Consider the following 23975-nt stretch of genomic DNA (forward strand, 5'->3'; position numbering starts at 1 on the left):
GTCTTACTGTCTCTGAAAGATGTGGGTGAGTGACACATTTTTAAGACCTAGATATGCAAGGGGTGGCATATGCATTTTATTACAGACCAGTTAAATAGAAGAAAAAAGAATAACATCTCTGCACAATGTATCATGTAGCAAATCTTAGCAAACTGCTGCATGAAGAACAACACAAAACATACACGACTTTAATATTGTTGCTTCTTGTCACCATACATAACCATGTCATAGTATGGAAGTCCTTATTTTCGGAATGAAAATCTGCTTTGCTAAATAAAATGTAGTCATTGAGGGGAATGTAGCAAGGAAGCAGTTTTACCAGCTTTTAACACTCCTACTGTAGGTCTGTTCAACAGCCTGAGAAAATAAAGAACAAAGTACTGGGGTTTGATTAACAACAGGAAGATTTTGTTGCGGGCATCTTTTGTGGCTTGAAAAGCTGTATGATCTGTCACTTGACACAACATACCAAAGTAAATATTTTTAGAGAACTGTGTCATTTCCCTAGATAGTGTACAGTGCTCTGAGTCCAGTTAACTGTTGTGACACTTCACTGTTCTTCTGTCAAATATTTAATTAAGCAAGAGTTAATATTTCTTAATAGGTGTTGCTGTTGATTTGGCCAATCATGGTCTCCCATGATGTATATACAGCCATCACTTAATTCCTTTATTTATTGAGCTTTAAGTAAATAAGAATATAATGCGCAGTAAAGAAGAATATATGGCTCAGGGTCTAGTAGAAATTCTGAAAATAGTTTCATTAACTTGGTTGGAAAATTACTTCCAAAAGTCTTTGTCCTTGAAATGAATAGTCATTACAAGAGCACAACTCCTTCATTAATGACGAGGTGATAATTTTGATCCTGGGTTTAAGTGAAAAAGAGTTAAGGCTGTAAACCATCACAGATCTTCATGCAAAAGTGAGGAGAAAATATTGCTGTCACTAAGATCTCTCCTGAGTCAATGACGTCTTTCTCATTGACCTGACAGCTACATCCTGAAAGCCCCAGAAGAGAAAGCAGCTAATCACATGCTCAACTTCTAGTCTGCGCCCAACAACTGTCCTCAGTCAGTGTGCTTTGCTGAACTGATGCTTATGTGACTTGGCAAAAATGTGGAAGCATGAAAGAGAAGATGAACAAACATTCATGCCAAAGAAATAGGAATGCTTGGCAGAAAGAAGGAGATGAACTTTCTTTAGCAGTTGAAATATTCCTCACAATCTTCACCTTCTGCCCAAATCCTTTTCTGCAGCAGAAAAAATGTAAGTGTAAAGACTCTCCCAACTGAAAACAAAGAATTGACTCAAAGGCTGCTGTCACACTGAGAAACTGATGCTGGATTGCAGCATTGAAAACAGTATTTTTTTTTTTAGAGACAGATCAGACAGAGAAAATCTAAGATGATGATGAAAAAGTATGACCGATCTACATAAGAGAACTTCAGTCACTATTAGGGGGCTGGTTCAAGATGGAAAAGATGCAGAAAGTGTAAGAAAAATGTAATTCAGAAACAAAAAAAGAAAAAATAAAAGACAGGAAAAAAAGAAAGAAAAGGCCTGTGTGTTTCTGACAGAGAAAAGATAATGCTTGTGTGGGCTGTGTTGCATCTGGATTCATGGCACATTCTCCCACTCTCATGTTAATTTTTTTTTGCATAAATCAGAAGCAACTAATTAAAAAAGAAATATTTAATTCTGACATGTTCTTTGAACTGGTGTTCCATCTGGTTCTGTTTGAATAGTAAAATCTGCTGTAGTTGTAAAAATTGGCAAGCAGCACTCTGGTGAAGAGAAACAAAAGAGACTCAGTACAGCAGGTTAATACACTAGCAGTTCAACTTGAGACATTTCCAGAATTCAGCAAACCAAATCACTCCAGTATGGAAACTATAAAGATCAAATGAGAAGGAGAAATGCTGTGAGTGGGCCAGGAGAAGCACTGCCACTGGTACACATTAGTTCTGTGTGGTATTTTTAGTGTGAGTCTTTGAAGGAGTTTGGTTTAAAAGCAAGGGCAGTGCAATGCTTCCCTGAAATGGGCTCACTGCATTGTCTGAAATGCATCCAGTGCACATGCAGTGACAGGGAATGATCCTTCTGCTATTCATTTGCCAGCTCCACCTTAATACATTTATCTGGTGCTCTGATGTAACATGATCATTATTCAGAAGACTCAGAAAATACTTTCATCTTATTTTTTTTTTTTTTTAAACTTGAAAACTACTTAAAATCTGTTAACAAAGGGAGTAAAATTTAATCGTATGGGGATTTCTATAGACTCTGGGATCTAAGTAATCAGCATCTTATGCCATTTGAACCCTCTCTGTAGCAGTGAAGAGAAAGACTGATTAACTCCCAGTGCTTTAGAAAAAGATTGTTTTACATCTTGCAGGAGGATATCTTGCTGAGAAATATTGCTTCTTTAAAATGAAAACCTTTGCCTCGGCACTACATTAAATTGCAAATGGATAACCTAAGACATGTACAATGACTTGGTCAAAAAGGGGGAATGTGAATGGCCCCTTCCTTTCTCCAGCTAAGATACTTAGGAACCCTTGCTGAGCAATAAATGAGTCAGGAACGTAATACTTTTAATTAACGTTTTCTGAATACTTAATTGTAATTTACATTTAATTTTAAACCTGAGCTTAATCCTCTGATCTGGAATGAAGACAACTATTTAGTGCAGCTTGAATGTAACCTTCCCTACTTTGTGTTAGAAACTATAGAAAAGGGAAACTCTATAGCAATACTTGCAGAACCATTCTTTTCTGAGAGAAGGACATAATTGTAGGACTTTTTTTCCCCCGAAGTGTACTGAGCAACTAATGCACAAACGGGAAAAAAGTAATCTAAAGCTTCTCTATCAAACTGTTTCACATGTGAATAAATGGGCTTTGCGTGGAAAACACTAGATTTTTTGCCTATAATGTTATTCTGTAGCATTTTTTTGCCAGCTGCTGTCCTGCTGGAATCAGAGAGTACAGGCAGCAGGATTTGATTTATAATATGGTTTGGTATTTTGAGTGTAAGTACAATATTACACATCTGTAAACTCATGGAAATAGCCTTTGCTTCTTCCTGTTCTACAGCATACCTATGCCAATCGTGTAGGAAGCTGGTGAGGGGACGACATACTGTGCTGAATTAAAGCTCTGCTGTCTCAGACAGCACACCTTGGTGGTGTGAATAGATGTGCAATCACTGTGTCCAGAGCAAGCTCCAGTGAAATCACTGGAATTTGCTACAATTAGATATTTTTGAAAGATCAGGGTTTGGGTTTTCTACAAAAAATAGCAACAAAATTAGGACAAAGTGCCAGTGTCTAAGATTTAATACTTTTTAAGCCTAATTTCACTGGCAATTGGAATAGGTGTATAACCTGTGTCACATAGAAATATACGTATTTATTTGTAATCAGCTTTCTCATCTTGGAAAATCGTCACATTCTCTTTAAATCAGTCAGTCATCCACAGGAGTCTACATTCATTTATTCTCTGTTAAATGGAACTGTCAGTTCTGTTGCACCAAAATTCGATTTTCTATCTCATACACATTGTGTATGATGATTTTAATTTACTGCTGGGTCACCAAGCAAGTCACTGCTTTTTTAAAATATGAGTTTCTGCTACCTTCTAGAAAAATATCAGGTAGCTGCAGTTAGATGGTGTGATGAGGGAACTGTAAATGTACAGTGAAAAATGAGAGATGAAGACTATACATGCAAAGATCATTTTGCTTTTTCCTTGGTATGCCCCTCATAGTTCTGAGGAAATGCACACATATAAAAACTTCTGAGGCTGTGATTTGAAAGACCCGCTGCAGAGACCGGTGCTCTTGTCCCATGCCGGTGGGGGAAGGGGACAGCAGAAGGGATGGCACAGGCCAGTGACTACTGAGACAACTTCCCACTGGTGCTGAAGCAAACCAGGGGGACTGGCTGCCCCCAGCTCTGCCCTTCTCTCACCAAACCCCACTCAAACTTCAGCCATGGGGATTTAATTTCCAGGGTTTCTCTGGCCAAAGAAAGGTGCCTGGTTTGTGTACCTCCACCCTCCACCCTCCACCCTCCCCCTCCAAAAGTTGCTCTATCTACACTTATGTAAAAAGCAAAGCTATTGATTTTTAAGTGCAGTGGCTTTTGAAAATAAACAAAGGATGTATTTTCTTAGTTAAGCCTATCATGAAAGGGGGAAACACTCCCATAGACATTTAATTTTTATGGCTTGAAAAGAGTATTTAAAAATTATTCTGTGCTATGTCAGCCCTTCAACCCATAGCTTGAGCATGCTGCTGTCTGTGTTGAGGCTGAAAGCCACCTTAGTCTATAGGACAATAATCTATAACCTCAATATGACCTGTTAAAACATGCCTGGGTTTTGTACATGATAGGACAAACTGATCTTTTCAGCAACTTCAGAGGATCCACACCAGAAATGAATTTGGCCCAAAGTGTTCAACACAGGATGCTGCAATAGAAAGACCAGACTCCATGGGTACAGCTGGTTGGTGGAAGCTGTGTGTAAATGGTGCTTCTCTGATGAGAAGCCAATTGTTCCTGAAAACAGAAGAACCGAACCCCAACTTAATGTCTGGTCAACTGAGTTTTCTCTGCTAAGAGGTTTTGTTTATCAGACAGCTATGAAGTTTACTCTGATGACTTTTTAAAGAATTTTTTAAAACCTTGAATGAAAACACTAGAGGTAAAGCAAAAATGGAAGTATTTCCCTGATGAAATATACTTTTTTTTTTTTTTTTTTTTTTTTCTGTGGGAGGATGACAAATTGCTTTCTGAAGGGCGGGTATTTACCACTTGGAAGAAATCTCATTTATCCTTCTGCTTTACCTATTTTGCTACTGCTGTGAAAATGTCACCTAATGGGCAGAACAGAATTAAATTGGGACAGGAAAGCAGGATGACACAAGGACAGGGGAGGCAAATAATAGCTCAGCAACAGAAAATCTGGAGCATGGATGCTGGGATGGGGAAGGGCCCATAGGACTCATGAACTCTTCAGCTTCATACTACTCTGCAAGTGTGGAAAGCATGAATAAAAATGCACAATCGCCTCTGCAAAGCACTCAGCAGTACACCTATCATCTCCAAACCAGGGGCGGCCCCACGAGAACAGAGACCTTTAGCTTGGTAACAACTCTGCTTATTAGAACATGCCTCAGCTGTGCGTTCCTACCCCAGGCTGTGTTTCCAGCCGCTGCCCTCAGTCATTTCTAGCCTTGAGCTATACCTCACCCGCAGTCTGACACCTGCCTAGTCTTGTACATTAATTTATTTCTGCTGGACACAGAAAAGTCTCCTTCTGAGATACCTTCCCTCACATCTGCAGAAGGTTCTGGCTGTGGTGGAGCAGATGTGTTGCAGTGCCTGGTAGCTGGGTGGGCAAGGCTGCCTCAGCCTCCTTGGGGTGGGCAAGCCATCTGGGAGAGAGCTCCCCTACCAAGCAGAATGGCACAAACGAGGGATTTTTTGGCTTGATGGAAGCTTAAAAACCAGTAAACAGTAACAAATGTTTTGAGTCAAACCAAACATGTGAATCTGGTGAATGAAAAAAAAAAAAGAGAGAAAAATAATTTTGTACAGTTTTTTTAAGTGGCTTTAATTTCTGTGAAAGAAAGTAGAAGAAAAAAAATGTAATTTAAAAACAAGCCTGCGGTGTTTAGTTTAAGAACATATTTAAAGGATTTAATTTCTTTCCCTCCTGGAACCAACTAGTGAAAGTGAGATAAATTTACAAAATTATTTTAGTAGTTGCTGAATCAGTGCTTTTGCTGGACACATTTTTAATTCGCTATCTCAGCTCTAAAGGGCCATCTGTCTTGCAGCCGTTGAGGGGATGTAGGGCTGGACTGGGAAGTGGATGCATAGGTAATTACAGAGTTATATACAAACTACGCAGATCTCTGCACAATGGTTCCCCTGAAAGAACTGAAACTATTATAATGATTAGACTGGTAGTGGAGGCTCGGAGGGGCTCTGCTTCTGCTGCTCCTCCATATGTTGCATGCAGGATTGCTCGAAGCTACGCAGGACTCCCCTCTCTATTAGGGCTGATGTTGAAACATGTCAGAGGGAGGTAGAGAGGATTTTCTTCTAAAGTGCATTTTGCACCTGTGCTTCTGGAGCAATAAGACTGAGTTCTCTGAGCATCCCTTCAGCCTCCCCAGAATGACAAATCTATGGCTGGGAACTTTCTGGTACTAAAATAGCTCTTAAAGCACTTCCAATAATCAAAAAAACCTTCATACTTTGTAGGCTCCTTTTATTTCTCCCTCTATCTCTTGTATAATTTCAGTACTTGCCTTTGTGAAACTCTACCATTTATTCCTGTGCCACAGTAAATAAAGGTACGAATATATCCTGCTGGGTCAATTAACCCCAGTTCTGCACTGTGTCACAGTCTGTACCAGCTGTGATTTCCAGAAGGGAATATTCTTTTGTCATTCTTTGCCCATGTGCAAAGTATGTTAAGATTTTAAGATAACTGTAATGCTTTTCCACACAAAGCTAACTCTGCTTTTTGTAATTTCTGTAGTGCAGTTGTGAACTGTAAAATGACATGAACCAACTACATGACTTGTATTCTAAAGTGGTAGAGAAGACAAAGGACTGACAGTTTTTGTGCTTTCATGTCAGTGTGCTCCCTAATGATGGGCAAGCCCTGCCACAAAGCCTCTGAACTTCAGCTCTCAGGCAGTCCTTCAAAGGCTAGGAGAACTGGGAAGCTGAGGTTTCCCAGGTTTCATGTTATTCTGTGCAGTAATGTGATGCACTTCACTGCCATATCAAACTCCAAAAGAAACAGAAATAATAAGAATAAAAATAACAGGCATTGTTGCCTTGCACTTCCTTGAGCTTTCATGTGAAATATTTAGATAAGCTTGCTTGGTAAAGTCAATCTGAACAGCTGCCTGATGTAAGAATAAACCTGTTAATGAAACAAATGTGCTGTGCAGCAGCATATATAAATACTGACTATATTTTTAAGTGAATACCTGATAAGGAAATAAGCTATGGCACAGATGAAAGGTCCAAACACCAAATGATGAACTGCAATTATTTCCAGAAGTGCTACAAGAATAAATCTGTACTAATCTATATACCAGTTCACATCAGCGATGCATGTTTCTGGGTTTTGCTTACAAAGGAGCAAACAATAAAGAATGTAGGTTACTGCAAATGTAAAGGAATGAAGACAAATGTGGAAGGAAAATTCCACCTCAGAGGTGCCTCTCATTCTGGTGAAGCAGTGTATACATAGAAGTGTTTTAAATCAATGGAAGTGTATTTTCCTTGCACAGGAGAGTTAGTGTTAAATAAACAACTGATATTTCAATCAGTGGAGGTGAGGGGGATCTCCCAGGTTGCTTTTTGAGGAGGCCTATTCTTACCTCTCTCTGGCCTTTCTCCAGATCCCTAAATGCTGCAAGATGCAGAGGGACTAGTTTGCACCAAATCAATTGATATTCCTAGGGCTGACCAGTCTGGAGGTCTAGAGAATTACTCTGCAGGAGTTGTAAGTGCCAAAGGGACGGGTGGGTGATGAGGTGGAGATGGGCAGGCAGAGGCCAGGGGCAGCAGAACAAACCGGCTCCCTGTGCCAGCCTCTGCCTCTGGCTGTTTCCACGTGATACCAGATCCGTGCACTGCTGAAAACCCCAGCAGTACAAATTTGGGCTGGATTAGCCATTTATGTCATATTAGCCAGAACGCACAATAAGGAGTTCATCTTAGCGTATGGTCTTATGTCAGCTGCAGAATGACAGATAACACTCAATCCAGAGTATAATGTCTATTTATGTTAACCTCCTGCTAACCTTTTTTGAACAAATTTGAACTGGCAGAATGTGTTTGTACCAGAGCAGTGGTTTTTGTTTTATGACTGCAAAGTTTTGATCTGATACTAAGATTCTTAAAGCTGGATTTATGGTGTTGTCCAACCCCAGCCATAATATGAACTGAAGAGCCTGTGTTACTAACAAACATGTTTTTCCTTCTGGGCAGGCTGGAGGTCTTGCTCAGTGTTACAGGATGAGAGAAAAATTCTGCCACCCAGAAACTATCATCCAGCTTGGTGGGAGTGTAAGGATTTGTGTTATATGCATTAGAAGAAACATTTTGATAGAAAACATACAGATTCTGCAGTAAAAGTACCCAGAAGGTGTTGCTCCTTGTGGATTTGAAAACCCACACCATTATGAGGATTGATGATAGCACAGGTTCCCAGTGACCCTGCTAATAGGCAATCAGTCTCTCTTCAAAACCACACACACATGGGTCTCAAGTGTCTGTAGCTGACGGCACCGATCCAGCCGGGTGCTCCACCAGGAGCTCCCCCCGCTCCTGTGCTGCCCTGGGGAGCTCCCGGCTGCAGCCCGTTGGGGCAGCCCTGGGACACAAGGGCTTCCATGGACAGCAGCCCGTGGCTCCTGCTCAAAGGCTTCAAAAATAAGATGCAAAATATTCCCTTAATATAAAGATTTCACATGTGTCTGTTTCAGATGAGTGTAAACGTAACTGCTGTTCTTAAATGTGAACATTAAATCTACTCTGTAAAAACACAATTACTGCTGCCATGGCAGAAATCAGTCATCCCTTTTGAAGGAATGCCTTGAAAATGCAATCATAAAATCCCTGCACATTATGGATTTCATTAACATTGTACTCCCTGAGGATTCCCAATTGCACAATAACAGGAGTTCTTTAAATTTTAAATACCACAGACAGAAACAGTTTCACTAAAACCAGATGTGAAAACCTCACACTGGCCTTCTTACTGGTTCTAAGTACTGAAACTGGCTGGTAATTGATACCTATTAACATGTTTGTTGTTCAGATTACAGAAATGGAAACACTATACTATTTTTCCTGTGAAAGGATACGTTAATGAGGGACAATGACATGTTGCAATGGCAGTTCCATGCTCTTGATTAAATTAAAGGGCTGTTTTTATTTTTTATTTTAAATTATGCTATTCACACTGAATGGCAGTTGAGTGTGTGAAATGTAAGTGTAATAAACAAGCAGACCAAGCTTAAGGTTGAGGAGATAATAACATCCCATATGACAATAAACGAACTTTATGCTTATTTTTGACAACCATTGCTTTATGCGCATCTTTATTCCATTCATACTAGAAAATCCACAGACTTTATTAATGTGTTTCTAAAGAAGAAATTCAATCTGGAGTGACTGTTTCTGATTATGGAGTCACTCCAAATCTCAAGTTAGTCAAGCAATTTTAAAAAGCATTTTTGAAGGTAAAAATTAGATGGAGAAAGTACTGTGCAGACTTATGGTGTAACTGTGGTTTGGATATTTTGAATCTAAGCTTTGACATTTATTTCGAAACAGGTAAGGAAAGGAATGGATAGACAGCTTTCACTTGGCAGCGCCTGGTGAGCAGGCAGCATTCAGATGAACTCAGGAGTTAGTAGCTTGTCAGCCACAAAGGAGCAATCTATTTTTTCCACCAAAGAATGGAGTTCCATGTCCACAGATAGAACCCATGCAAATCCATTACTAACAACAAGCCAACTGCATATTCCTAATTCTTTTCAGCCAACTAGTCCAAAAGACGTCAGCACCTCAAAGGAGACAACCATATCGCATGCCCTCTAGATGTCCTCTACAGATACCAATCTCCATTTGCTGATACTTAACCAAGGTTTTCTGTTTCTTTTGTCTTAGCAAAAACATTAACCTTGAAGGGAGAGGTATAAGGAAGGTAAAGGAGAACTATAATATTTCCCCTACACAAAAAAAAAATGATACACTAAGGAATTTAGTGTTTGGAGCTGAATTTTCAAGCTGCTTCACCCAGGTATGATTGTACATATCTCATATATATAGCCTACTTGCACATGCATATTAGCAGTTTGAAGTAGACATCCCTACTTAACCAGCTGCAATGTGTGTGCAGGTATGGAAACTTGCAATTGTGAAAAGATTAATGAATACTGATATACACAAAGTCCTTGTCTCTCAGACAAAGGCACATAGGCATAAATTTTCACTTTAAAAGTTCCAAGTTCAGCATTGCTATATACTTCAGTCTGTTTTTTGCTGTTGAATATTTTCTAGAGTTTTTCAACTATGCAACAAAAACCTATTTACGCTGTACAGCACAATAGCAAATACTTCAAATAAATGACTAGTTTACAGTAGCATACAGAACAAAACAGAACAAAGTGACTTCAGTCCTTCATATACAAGTGTCTTCCTTCTTTTATGAAATAGTATTATTTTTTTTTCAATGGATAATTTCAGAGTATTTTATTAGTTGCATGTCCTTGGTTATCTGTAAGCTCTTATGGAGGTGAACATCTGATCCTGGGGATATTTGTACAGAGGAAACATGGGATTTCAATATTTTATCCAGATACAAACTCACAACATGTGCTTACTGCCAATGGCATCAAGCCTTTGTAGGAGATGATGGTTCACATGTGCAAGGACCTTGTTATTGCGGTGCCTGATGATCTGAAGCACTTAGCAGCCATCTCAAGATTGTCAATTAAGTTTAGCAGGAAAGCATTTAGAACACACTTGGAGGCTTGAATTAAGAATGCCAGAATTGAATTAAACCATAATAAATAAGAATTAATGTCCACCTGACACAAATGGAACCAAAGATGAGTTAAACTGTTATACTTTGTAAAAAGCCAGGTGATGGCATGCTCCATCTCCAAACTAGCTCAGTTGCTTCTTATACATAGGCTGAGCAGTAGAAATGATTAGCAGTTCAATGCAATGAATCTTCAAGCAAGACTTTGTAGGCTCACTCTTGCAAACAAGACCCAGCTCTGCAGCGAAGGCTGCTACAGCCCAGTTTGCTCTGTCATGGAGCCTGTCCTGGGGGTGCTGGTGCTACCACATGGGCCCTGGGCAGTGGAGGAGATGCCCTAGGGCTTGGCTGCTCAGGGCAATGGTTTGTGCTGCCTTTTCCAAACCAGGGGCTGGGTGAAGCAGGCGAGAGCTGTGGCGTGAGCAGTACAGCATAAAAATAACCACCAGCTTCTTGGCTGATGTGGTAGGCGAAAGCAGTGTAAAGCTGCTAAAAATTATGCTCAGCGGTTGTTTCGGCCCCTGAGCACCCTGGATTATGCAGAAGACAAAGGAGGCGGAGAAATTCATAGACAGGAGGCCTGAGGTACCCTGAGCTGTTTTAAACATAAACCCCAGAGTAGCTTGGATTCTGTTATGTGTTTGTTATTAAAAAGTTAATGGTTAAAAAAGTCCTTTGAAACATTTTCTCAGAAAGATCCAGTTCTAAGTGAAAGGATTAAGCTATGCATATATGTATGTAGTCATCATAACTTAATAAACTTAATAAGCACACAGAACACATGAATGAGATTTGACTAGCTATCTTGTTTTGATTATCCAGTCATAAATGTGTAAGTGACAGCAGAAAAGAAGGAAATAGAGAAAAAGTGGCGGCCCTCTGACCAGACGAAACACATGGAATTTTATTCTGATGTATTCCACCCTTCTTCCATGTGCATTCCATGGACTGCAAGTGGCAATGATTAATAACAAGCCTTGCACTTAGATAAGGCTGGGGAGATTTTAACATTTATTCCTAAGCAGGGAAAAAGGATAAACAGATTTTTTTTACTGCTCTGAAGTCTGATTAGGTCCCTCATACACGACTACCAAGTTGCCAAGAGCTCAGGATGTGTAGGGGCCCCTAAGCAGGACACCTGAGAGTCCCATTGTGTGCTGAGGATGCAAAATGAAAGATTTCCCTCTCTTTCTTCCCTTTACTAACTACTACTCAACATGTTTTTAAGCTTTCTTGCAGACAGCAAACCTCACAGGAAACACCAATGTGAACATTCGTATGGACGGCTAATAAGGCATTGTTTTTATATGTCAGTTAGTAATTTCCTATAGAAAACAACAGAAGCAGAAGGAATGTTTCAACTATATGAACATGCTTTCAATATTAGTAATATTGATCTAATATACTCAAGCTTTTCTCTGAGTTTCTGCCAAGGGAAAGAGAATCTAGGTTACAAATAAGAAGTGTAAGTCAACCTAAAATTGAGACAAGTCAGCGTTTTATTCACTTAATAATATTAATACTTGTCTGCTAAGATAGACTATTTGTATACAGTAATTCATATGAATAATTTTAATCTGTTCAGGAGCCATGTGCCCTTAAGATACGGACCAGATAACAAACAGCAAACACGCCCAAGTAGACTGGCTGAACTCAAGGAGTCTCTTTGTGGCGACAAAAGTTTGCACAATTTCTCCTGTATTAACAGAGCAAAGTCAAGGCAGCCAATCTTGCTAATGAATGTTGGGTTTAAGGATGTGGAAGAATAGCCACTAGACAGAGATCACTGAACTAATTTAATGTGTAATGTATTCTAGAAGGGACATAGGTCTTCGGAGGTGAAATCTGAATGCATGAAAACACCATGCCGTACTAATGCTTAACTGTAATCAGCTAGAGACATAGCACATGCTCAGTTTACTGGGACATTCCACTTTAAGTGCATGTTAAACTAATATTGACTTTTCCACTAAACCAAAATCTCTGTTATTTGTGCCCAGAAGACTGAAAAAACAATAGACGTGGGAAGCAGAAGAATTCATCTTCCTGACCTTTTCTCTTTTTTATACCATTGGGAGTCAGCCTTTTTTTGTGTGTGTCTAATAGGAAATGTGAGCTATTTACTTGCAATGACTCTTAGATTATGTAGAAGTACTTTACTGTGTTTTTTTTTTTTCTTTTGCATTCTTCACATTCAATAATCTCCACATAGTATTATTAATAATATCTTTAAAATGTTATCTTCTTACCTGTATCCATTCTCTGATAGAATCTTCCCCTGGGGTCCATCCATTCTCAGGGTAATTTAGTCGGGACCTTTCTGCAGACCAGATAGCACTGTACTGGGAGGAGACAGTGATTTGATCAGAGTGAATTTCTCCCGACTCCATACCTAGTGGTTCCATGCACTGGAAATCTGAAGAAAAATAAATTACCATCATTATTATGGTCAGCTTTTTTATTTAGACTGAATAATGAGAATGTTTTCCTGCTTTGAATATGAATATCTAAAGAATTTATTTATATGTGACTTTGAATTCTTTAGCAACTTTAAGTGAGGCAGTATTGGGCTTATGGTGTCATTCTTAATACTGTCATTTGAGTTGCCATGGCAATTCCTCCAATAATAATGCTATACAAATATTTTTAGCCCAGAATTGTAGCCATTTCAATATATGACAATAGAATTCTCTTTTCTAGGGTAGCACAGGCACTTCTGTGGTTTCATAATATAAACCAATGTATGTTCAACTCATAATTATGCACAAAGCCAGGAAACACAAATCAGATGACTGTATAAAATAATTTTATTTTAAAGATATTCACTCCACTACAAAAAGTTTAAAATGTTTTTAAAATATTATATAAATTTCTAGCCATTTTCTTTCAATTCTGGACACTAGAAAGAAACAGATCAACAAAATTTGAATCCAAGCCAGAAGAGTATTGACCTAAGGGAATTACCACTTCTTCTATAATGTGCTGTATTTCAAATGAGCTGTTCATCTCCATTCAATCTGAAAGGCTGATGGGGCATGAACACTAAATTTTTCCCTTACTGTTAAAAAATAAAAGCTCCATCCCCCACTGAAGCAAGACAGGCTGGTGGCTTTAGACAGACCCTCACACCCAGCTGCTAGTGCACCCCTCTGCCACAGCTTTACCAAGCCCACTGCAAGGGCAGGGGAAAATAACAGGTACCCATGCCTCTGTTCAGGGTCTTCATAGTATATTAGTATCATTATTTCCTTTATTAGCAGTTTAAGGTAAATATCAGAGCATGAAGTGGAGTCCCTGACATCTGGGTACATACTCCTTTTTAGCACACCTTCTCTGGAGCTAACATATGTCTAACAGAGGGTTAGGTGCTGAGCTGAATGTTTCAAAATCCATGAGCTGGAAAAATGAGCAAAGTTCTGATTTTTCAATGAAAGTTAAAATATTCTGAAAAAAAAAGAAAAGTTAAAAAATTTTATCTGGGATCCAAAAACTTATATTCAGAAATGCTATCAGGGTACTTTATAGGAGTTGTAGTATTGGTGCCCCATAACTGAATGATCAAACTTGTTGCCAAACTGAATTTTCTGTGGTATACCACCCATTCCCCCATTTCTGTGCTGCTTCGACATATTAGGGGCCTCGGTTGAAGTACTGAAACTGAAATAGTTTAGGGTAAGACTCAAAGTAAATTACCTTCTGCTTGCAATCAGAAGGAAAGCCATAAGCCACTACAAAGCACAGTAGGTGGGAGTCATATTAAAATATCTAAAAGGTGGGTGTCTAGTTTGATCTAATCATGTGGGCTTTCTTTGTAGTCCACTGAGAGGGACAAGCACCTCCTGGGAACATCTCCTGTGTCTGAAATAAGTAGGGAGAGTTGTCCTCTGGAGGTGACACTCTCTGTAGTGACAACACAAAGAGCAAGGGTGGCTGAAATTCAGTGAGAGGAATCACGCCTCTGTCTAAGCCTCCACCATGGAAATTGTTTCCTCTTATCCAAAAGGGATTTCACACACACTGACTTCTCCTGTTCTGTTGTCCTATGTTTAAGAGCTGAAGACACCTCAGCATAGCAGATACTATTAATTCTGCCTCTAGTGTGATGATGCCTCTACAGCCCAGGGAGGGTGACTGTGGAGGGGGTGGACAGGAGGATCCAAGTTGCCTGTGCTAGCTAAGGAAAGGGTAGGAGCAGCACCTACATAAGAAGAAGACAAACTATCTGGAGGTACAGTCTGAGAGACACAGAGAAGGATGCTTTCCATCCACAGAGGCCCTGTTCCCTCCTCCTGGCTATGCACATGCAAGAAAGCTATTAAAGAGGTAAGGGCAGAGGAGAGGTGGGGAGTAACAGGGGTAATTTCAGTTTACTCATTTTTCTTTTTTTCCTTCTTCGATTAAACAAGTGCATCAAATCTGGGTGAATCTGGTCAAAACTCCGTAAGTCGCAGAAAGGAGAGAGTTGGATTTGAAAGGTGTGTTTTATCACTGAGAAAAGCAAGGAAATCTGCAAGGACATGATATAACACAGCTTGTCATTTTCTTGCATCTCCCTCACTTCATTTCATTCTCTGTCCAAAGGGTAAGCATGAAAATGAGGCAACTGGGAAAAAAATACGAGATAGAGAACAAAGCTTAGATAGCTTATGGAATGGTTTAACAAGAGCATATATATTAAATGGGTTCTTTTATTCAAGAAATCAATCACCAAAGCTTATTCCATCTAATAAAAGAGGGCTTTAGATAGTGCATTCATCGTTCATGTTTCATTGTTTTAATGCGAGTGTTCAACTGCTCTGCATTCCTGCATTTCCTTGGTCAGCACAGTTTTTTACAATAATTACCCCAACTTACTGGCAATACTGTGGAATAAAACTGTAAGGAGGATTCAGCTTCTTGCATTGCTTTTCAAAGGGCAGCTGTTCCTTTTCAACAAAAAAAAGAAAAAGAAAAAAAAAAGAAAAAAAAAAGAAAAAAAAAGAAAAAAAAAAAGAAAAAAGAGAAACAGAACCAACCCTTCCCCACCATCTTATTTATTTAGGGTTTCTTTAAAGTTTCATGCAACACCTGGTGTGCAAGAAGACACAACAAAGAATAATTTGCAAGAAGCTCTGCGGGATAGATAAATACTGACCTTCTGATACACTGCTCTGCGACACGCTGTAGTTTGCTGAGAATCCCTCTTTTGCTATTGCACTGTCGGTGTAAAATACCATTGAAAGAATCCCCGTCGAAGACCGGACACGTCCTGGGTTGTTCTGCCCACAATAACGCCCTATGTGCGGACCAACTGCAAAGAGACAGGATTAATAGTAAACTACCAATTCTGCTACAACAATAGATGCCACCACAATGGCTTCCTAAAGAGATTCCCTCAGCAGGAAATAGTGAACCTCTACATCAGTTCAAAATCACTATCTCATTAATAACTTATCAGTGGACAATAAATGGCTTCTCCTATCCTAGTAATTTTACTTCTAAAATGTTCCAGGTAGCACTCCATAAACCTCTGAAAATGTAAGGAACCAGGATTTCACAAAGCATCCTTTAAAGTGTGCAGAGAGGGCAATGATGCACAAAATTACATGTGCAAACTGGCAAAAGTATTTTCCAAAGTGTGACTGAAGCACCTATTTATGTCAAGGACATCTGAACAGCCTGATTTGCCCACCCAGCCTACAAGATGCTCTGGGAATAGTAGTTCAAACAGCACCTTTCAGGATTTATGCTCAATACTGCAGATAATCTCTCAATTTTTAGCAAATTTAGAAAAATATTTTTGCATTCATATTGAGTCTATGACCAATGACTCTACATCTCCTCCTGTTCTAGGCTTTCAGCACACCCTCATGGATCTTTTGCCTATATGCTCAATATTAAGGAATACTGTAAAAGAATTCAAGAAGAAAATCTTAATCCTTCCAATGGAGCAAGGATTTCTGAAATATATGTCTGTGTCACAGAACACACACACATACGCACATACATGATCTCTCTCAGTATTAATAATGTATAAACCAGTTCCTGATATTTTTTCTGGATTCCTGTGCAGTGAGATAATATTTTTCCTTAATTAAGCTACTCAATTCACAACCAACATATGTGGCCTTCTAGCACTTGAGCATTCCCTACAGATACGTCCCTAGGCTGCTGAATAGTGGTACATCCGTGCTTACAAACAATAAGAAAAGACAATGATAAAACCCATCCATGGAATCAATAATGAAAATAATCATAAGACGTCATTTTAATGCTTACATCAATGGCTTTCCAGGCTTAAATTAACACCTCTAGGAAGTTCAATTCACTTTCAGTTTAAAATATAAGATGTTTATATATCCTAATTATTCACAGCTCAAAGAAAATCCTCAGCTAACATAATTTTGTAGTCATTCATTGGCATTTTCCAACAAGTAGAACAGTTCCAGCTTCGAATAACTTTCTTATGTAAGCCACACATTTCTGTAAGGCCCTAGAGTTGCCAGAAAGGGGGAGCTCAGATGTTATAGCTCTTGCTGCCAGTGTGTGCTGTTCTATCCATGTTCTGGGCATAGTCAGTCTTCAGTTGCCTTGGCAATCCCATGTCATTTAAAATACCTGCCAGTTCAGCCCTTTTCCACCAGGGTTGTTCAATGCAGTATTGATAGAATGGAATGCCCCATAGAGGGTATGAGTTGAATTCTTCCTCATCCTAGAAATCATTAAAGTTTTACAGTTTTATTATTTGGAGTGAGTAAGTTGTTTTAGACTGTTATTATTAGTGGCTTTTAAAAAACACAATAATGACCCCACTCCAAGAGCTGCAGGTGGGTTTTGTTGTTGCTGTTGTTTGGTTTTGGTTTTGTATTTTGCATTTTCTATGTGCAAACAGCTCTGATCCTGCTCTTTCCCATGATGGCCTTTCAACGTTATAGCTGTTGATGTTGCTCTAAACCACAAGAAAATAAGGAGGACAAGGACACCATGTTATGGCACTCTGAGCCTCCCTCCTCCCATTTCCTGTAGGGAAGCCTCTTTGAAATGACAAACAGAAGAGAACTTTGTTTAAAGCAGACAAGCTTTAAGATTCCTCATGACTCATGGGTTTTCAATTTTTAAGACATGTTTAGTGATTCTACATTTCAGTCTTCTACTGATTGGCCCTGCTGTCACAGAACTATTCCCTTCGCTAGCTGTGTAGAAGCAAAAGCCAAAAATGTGCAGACTATGACATAAAAAGGTATTGAATTTTTTTACACAACATGAAAACCTTAGACTACTGAGCTAATACAGTATTGATCTGAGAAGAACAGGATGAAATAGACATTCTTATTCTTCTTACATAAGTAGCTAATAGAAAGTTCTCTTTTTTTCCATTCAAGTTGTGAAAACTTTTGAACGACAATAAATTATCAAATGTTTCAGGTGTCACCACATCAAACAAATGCTGTGTGGGTGACATCATCTGAACACCACAGAATCCTAGAATCATGGAATCCTAGAATCATAGAATGGTTTGGGTTGGAAGGGACTTTCAAAGGTCATCTAGTCCAAACCTCTGCAACAAGCAGGGACATCTTCAACTAGATGAGGTTGTTCAAAGCCCCGTCCAGCCTGGCCTTGAATGTTTCCAGGGATGGGGCATCTACCACCTCTCTGGGCAACCTGGGCCAGTGTTTCACCACCTTCATTGTAAAAAATTTCTTCCTCATGTCTGGCCTGAATGTCCCCTCTTTTAGTTTAAAACCATTACCCCTTATCCTATTGCAACAAGCCCTGCTAAAAAGTCTGTTCCCATCTTTCTTACAGGCCCCTTTTAAGTAGTGAAAGGCTGCGGTAAGGTTTCCCCAGAGACTTCTCCTTTCCAGGCTGAACAACCCCAACTCTCTCAGCTTGTCCTCATAGGAGAGATGTTTTCATCCCCCTGATCACTTCTGTGGGTCCTCCTCTGGACCCTGTCCAGTAGGTCCATGTCTTTCCTGTACTGAGGGCTCCATTCAGGGAATGATACTGCTGACTACTTAGTCTATTATGTCACTGCTTTTTTTTATCATCTTCCTGACCCTTCCTTACGAACTGAAATGGGCTTTCAAAATACACCGTACACAGTTCCAAATGGGAATTTTAGGGCGGTAGGTGATGAGAAGTCTTTAGGCCCAGAAAGCTCATTGCAGCCTCTACCTGTAGACCACCATATTGCTTTCTCAGCATCTCCCGGGAAGGCTTACTCTGAATAAGAGCTGTTTGGAAATGTCCTTACTAAAGGATGCTTCTATACTACCTGCAGAACAGAAACATCTCAGTGAGCCAGCTACTTCATTTGCCTGCCCATGCTGTAGGTATATCTGGGACCTTGGCTCCTCTTTCCACTGGCATAGTGCGATATAGCGGAAAACTGAGTAACTTTCAAGTTAAAAGATGTAGGAGTAACTAAGAAACCTGTTTTGCCAGCGCTTTCCCAAATGCAGCGTCTAATTCTAGAACTTGGATAAATCCTTGGTTATTCTTAATACATATGTTTGAAGGTTTACAGATCTGCGTGTGGAACACATAGAATATGGCTGGTGGTTTAAGACTAAACAGAAACCTTATCTTGCTAATTCTTCTTTTCTACTGTTTATCCTTCTGGACAAAGAGTATCCATATCAGGAAATTTTGAGAATTACTGAAATACAGATTTGTCCATCCAGCTGAATTCTTAGCTTTTGGAATTCAGTTAAAAAACCCCAAAACAACAACAACAACAAGCAAATAAAAAAACCCAAACCAAAACAAAAACCCCCACAACAACAAACAAGCAAAACACAAACAAGGATAAATGGTATATTAGACTTCTAAAATATTAAAAGAAAAGTTCTGTTAACTAGTAATTTTACTGAATTTTAAAGTTGGTCTTTAAATGTATGCTAGTGTGCTGTGGACAGTAATTTCACAGCAGTACAATTGCTATTGACAAGACATTTGCACATTATTTAGGATGCTAAAGAGAAAAGAACTGAAAAATTAATCCCATCCTCACAGTCCAGTGGTCACCTACACTGAGCTTGTGTATATTCTTAGATTGTAATAGCTTCTCAGAAGAGTGTAGAAAGTATCTGCAACAGAGGAGAAACATACCTAGATTAATAGCAACCTTCATTTGCACTGATGTTAATGACTGAAGTGAAGCATTCTGTTCTGCTCTGTAATTCAGTGGAAGCTCTTGTGATATTGACGGAAGCAGCAATGCTTAGCCTGTGGTTTTCAAACCATATGTAAATTTCTTTAAATTACTTTTGAGCCCCTAGTAGACAGTCTATAGAGCTTCAAAGAGAGCTGCATGATGAATATGAGCAATTCATCACTTAAGCTAGTCCTGGTTTTGAGAGGGCTATTTTTCTTCAAAGTCATCAATGGACTGTTCTCAGCCAAGGCTGGCTGAGGTATATTTGTGCCTTGGGCAAAGACATTTTTGGGTGTCTAGTTTTTTCATGCAAAATCACATATTTCTGTTCCATGATCTACTCACTCTCCTGCTCTAACTCCACCTGTTATCTCCTTCAAACCATGGTCCCTTTTCTGCACAACATTTGCAACATGCATTTGTAGTTTCCAAATATTCTCCAACAGGTTTTTTTTCACTTATTGTTTTGTTTTAAAGAGACCAAAGGATGCCCTTGGCATGCAGTTATGCAAAACCAAAATGTCAGCTTTGAGGCATTCCTGAGTGCCTACCATTCTTCTCCTGAAGCAGCAAAACACTCACGCTAGTGTTTAACATCAGACCTGTAAGTGTCCTTGGTAAATTCCTTTTGAAGTCAATCTAACTGCTCAAATGTTTCAAAGATAAGCACATGTTTTGCACAATCAAGATGCAGGTACTCAGCATTTGCCAGATTCAATCCACCAAAAGGACAGCCAGGCAGGCTGAGGACTCCATGATTGTGACAGACCATTTCAGGATTAACATCTTGGTGAATGACTGTCATAGTTGCTCACAAATTGTCTAACAGAAAATTGTTTTCCATCAGAAAAATGGTAATTACATAGAAGCAAATTGTAAATGGAATCATGCTGATTTTGACATGTTCTTTTAAACATCATTGGGAAAATTTGTTTAAGAGAAAGTTTGTCTCTTTTTTGGCTTTTTGGGGGGATGAATGAAAAAAATCAGAACTGTAGGAAACAGTGAATTAATTTCCTGCTAATATCTAGTGACTGTAGCTGATCAAATTCTACAGTGCAAACATTCTCCACCTATGTTGGGTTTCATCTGCTCTAACTTAGGTATCTAAAGTTTATGTCTGAGTTACTGATCCGTAGCTTCCAGTGCAGTCAATGAGATAAGTACCTCCAGAGGTGCATTAACTGCCCTAGACATCCGTGACAGAGCAAAGCAGGGTGCTGTTCTCTGCTGGGAATGGGGGGACTGACAGTATCTGGCTCAAACATCGACACCTGGTTTCCAAAGCTGGGTGACAGCCACATGTTCAGGGGGCTGTCCATATAATTCTGCCCTGACTGTTGTCACAATTATTTTCCATCAAACTGTTCTGTGTCCTATTAAAACACTGCCATCATTCTGGCAAACCACAGCTGTATTGCTGTGGAACAGAGGTTTGAACTGAAGGATACACATTTTTTTCCAAACAGTCAAAAAATCTTTCTAATTTATGTTTATATCAGTGTAGTGTGATGGGGGCTTTAATAACAATGCAGTACAACAAAGCAAAATAGCTTCCTTTTTTCTATGGCTATGTCAGGGACCACCCTCTGGCCACGCAGCCAGTGGACGGGGACAGTTCCTGAGACCAGCAGAACAGTGTGACATAGGTCGCTCCCACCGGGCTCTTCCCTCTGAAGCAGAATGGCTGTGTCTAGTGTTCCTGTTGGGAATGATCCCTGGTTTTTGTTGTCCTCCAAGCCGTGCTCAGGAATTGCTTGGGAAAATGCAAGCTAACATAAGCTAAAATTGTGCAAGGGAGTGTGCCAGCATTTAAGTAATGCACACAACCACGCCTCGGCCTGAATATTTTTTCACAGACTAAAGGGAAATGGACAAAAGGCTGAAAGACTCACCCCAGGTGAGCCTCCATCAAAGGCAACCATACGGTCTAAAATTCTTCCGAAATTTGCTACTTCCATGTGCACACGAATTAGATTTATTTTACCTTCCTCCTTTTATTTTTTTTTTTCCCAAGATTATCTGGATACTCTCTTTTTGATATCTACAAACTTTTAATTTCTGTCTTCAGTTTTTGGCCAGGTGACACCTGTGGTTTCCTGTGTAAGCTTTAGTCTTCAGCTGAAATAGTTCCTCTTTCTCCAGGGATTCATCCTGATTCATTTATAGAGAAGCAATCATGTTCTCTCTGCCTTTGTTGTGTTCAGTTAAACAAGAGAGACTGACAGGACTGGCTAAGGATTGTCAGACAGTGAAATGGTGCAGCAAACATTTCCCTATAACCACCACAACTTCCAATAGTTTGTATCTAAGGAAAAATTTATTTCTAGCCTACAAATTCAGTTGAATATTTACAAACATGTAAACACCCTTATTGGATGTCAGGATCATTTTGGGTTTAGGCAGTTTGTGAAGCAATTGGAAGGCTGATAACGCCTGTTGTTAATTGCTCTTCAGTATGGCTCAGTCACTTGCTTGACCCAGGAAATTACTGCTTTGAAACCCTCTAGCATGAACAATAATGCATTTCATTTTAGTAATATTGCACATAAATTGATTGATTGGATCATCTTTTCACATGCCAGTTTAAATGCAAGTTCTACAGGAATTCAGCTTGGAAAGATTTGGCCTATATATACAAATAAACCTATTATTAAATGTTCCAGACATCCTTATTGTAGTCTTACAATACTGTTTTCCTAACTGAGGCATTTAATACTGAACAGTCTTTCAGCTACTGTTATGGATCTTTCTTCACTATTTATTGGAGTGGATTGAAAAGAGCCATGATAACCTCATGAAGCATAAAACAAAAAGGAAAAATAAATATATGTTAGAAAGAACATACGTATTTACTGCAGCATCAGTAATAGCTTTAATTAAAATTATATTGGGGATTTATCTAGGAAAACAGGCAAGTTTAAATGTGTTATTAAGATTTGTTCCTTAAGTTATATGTTTTAATTTAAATGAAATATTAATGTAAGATTAGCAGTTTGTAGAAACTGCCGCTGCTGTTCATAGAAGTAAAGAAAATATCTGTTAATAATGTGTCTATCACACCAGTGGGAAACTGAAACAGCTGTAATTAGTGCCCAACACAAACAACATAAGTTCTCAGTTGTTGAATTTTGCTACAAGTTACAGAATTAAGAAGAAAAAGGACAGCTTCAGGATGTTTATCACCTCATGCCATACGTTGAAACAGTGAAAAAGACATCACAAACAATCAGTTTTACATGTTTGCACAATTCATATAGACATCTGGGCACCCTAAAGTTTAGGCATCCAGCTTGAGCTGTCCCTTTTAGGCTGGAACCACAGCTTATCGAGCTGGTGTCCTTGGAGAACTGGTACATGGCTGCCCTACCTAGAGAGGACTTGGACCATATATGAAAAAAATAGAGAAATTATGCAGCTCTTTTGTTCACCAGTCTCAGTGTAGAACGGGCATACGAGGTTGGGCAGAAGGTGAAATAAAGGGCTCACTGGCTCTATAGGCTTAGCTAACATCTAGCCCTGCACTTAGCGAATTTGCACAAGGTCAAGTGTGGTCAACAATTAAGTGGAAAATTACTCAGATGACAGAGAAGTAACTTCCAGAAGGGCACCCAACACACCCACCCTGACACATGTGCCCAGCTAATCAGAGATTATAAATTAACAAATTAAGATAAAACCTTCGGTTTGCTTATACTGCTGGAAGAGAGAGCACTATATGGGAGGAACCCTGCAGTGCCAAATCACCAAAGCCACCTGAATTAATAACTCAGTGACTGTTTACTGACCTGGGTAATCATTCAGTCAGTATGATTTAAATTGTACAGACACCATGTTTTCTCTGGCAAAGAAATTATTTGCTTTGACAGCTGATCTGTAACCAGGTTCTTCCTCAAACTGGAGGGTTAGCAGCCAAAGTCTAGTTTGTGCAAGTTGTTGGAAATTTCTGGACAATACACACGTGTCAGCTGTGAAAGTTTGGGGAAACATTTTAAGGCTTCATGTTTAATTTATCTTAGTGTAGGAGATCCATCACACATTCCCTCTAAAAATAGAGGTTTCCTCCAAGTCAACTGTTCAAAATTAAACATATTTCATAAAAAATATCCTTCACACTGTGATATGCTTTACTGAATGAATTTACAGAGCACTTTCCCCACATCTCTTTAATTCAACTTGTTTCACATAAATCAAGTAAGGACCTCTCTATGATGACATTTAAAAAAATGAGAATATGCCTTCTGCAG

At 39.2% G+C, this 23975-nt stretch overlaps 1 protein-coding gene across 5 annotated transcripts in view; it reads right to left on the reverse strand.

Annotated features, from left to right (window-relative positions):
• NRP1 (neuropilin 1) overlaps positions 1 to 23975 on the reverse strand; it is a 116057-nt gene that overhangs the window by 40027 nt on the left and 52055 nt on the right. For all 5 annotated transcript variants that reach the window (XM_082047175.1, XM_082047174.1, XM_082047173.1 and 2 more), the window contains exons 6-7: positions 15721 to 15876; positions 12836 to 13002 (exon numbers count right to left, since the gene is read on the reverse strand). In XM_082047175.1, coding sequence (XP_081903301.1) covers positions 12836 to 13002; positions 15721 to 15876 — 323 coding nt within the window. The remainder of the gene's footprint in view (positions 1 to 12835; positions 13003 to 15720; positions 15877 to 23975) is intronic.

Source organism: Streptopelia decaocto (genome assembly GCF_964273445.1).
Source record: "Streptopelia decaocto genome assembly, chromosome: 2".
Lineage (NCBI taxonomy): Eukaryota > Metazoa > Chordata > Aves > Columbiformes > Columbidae > Streptopelia > Streptopelia decaocto.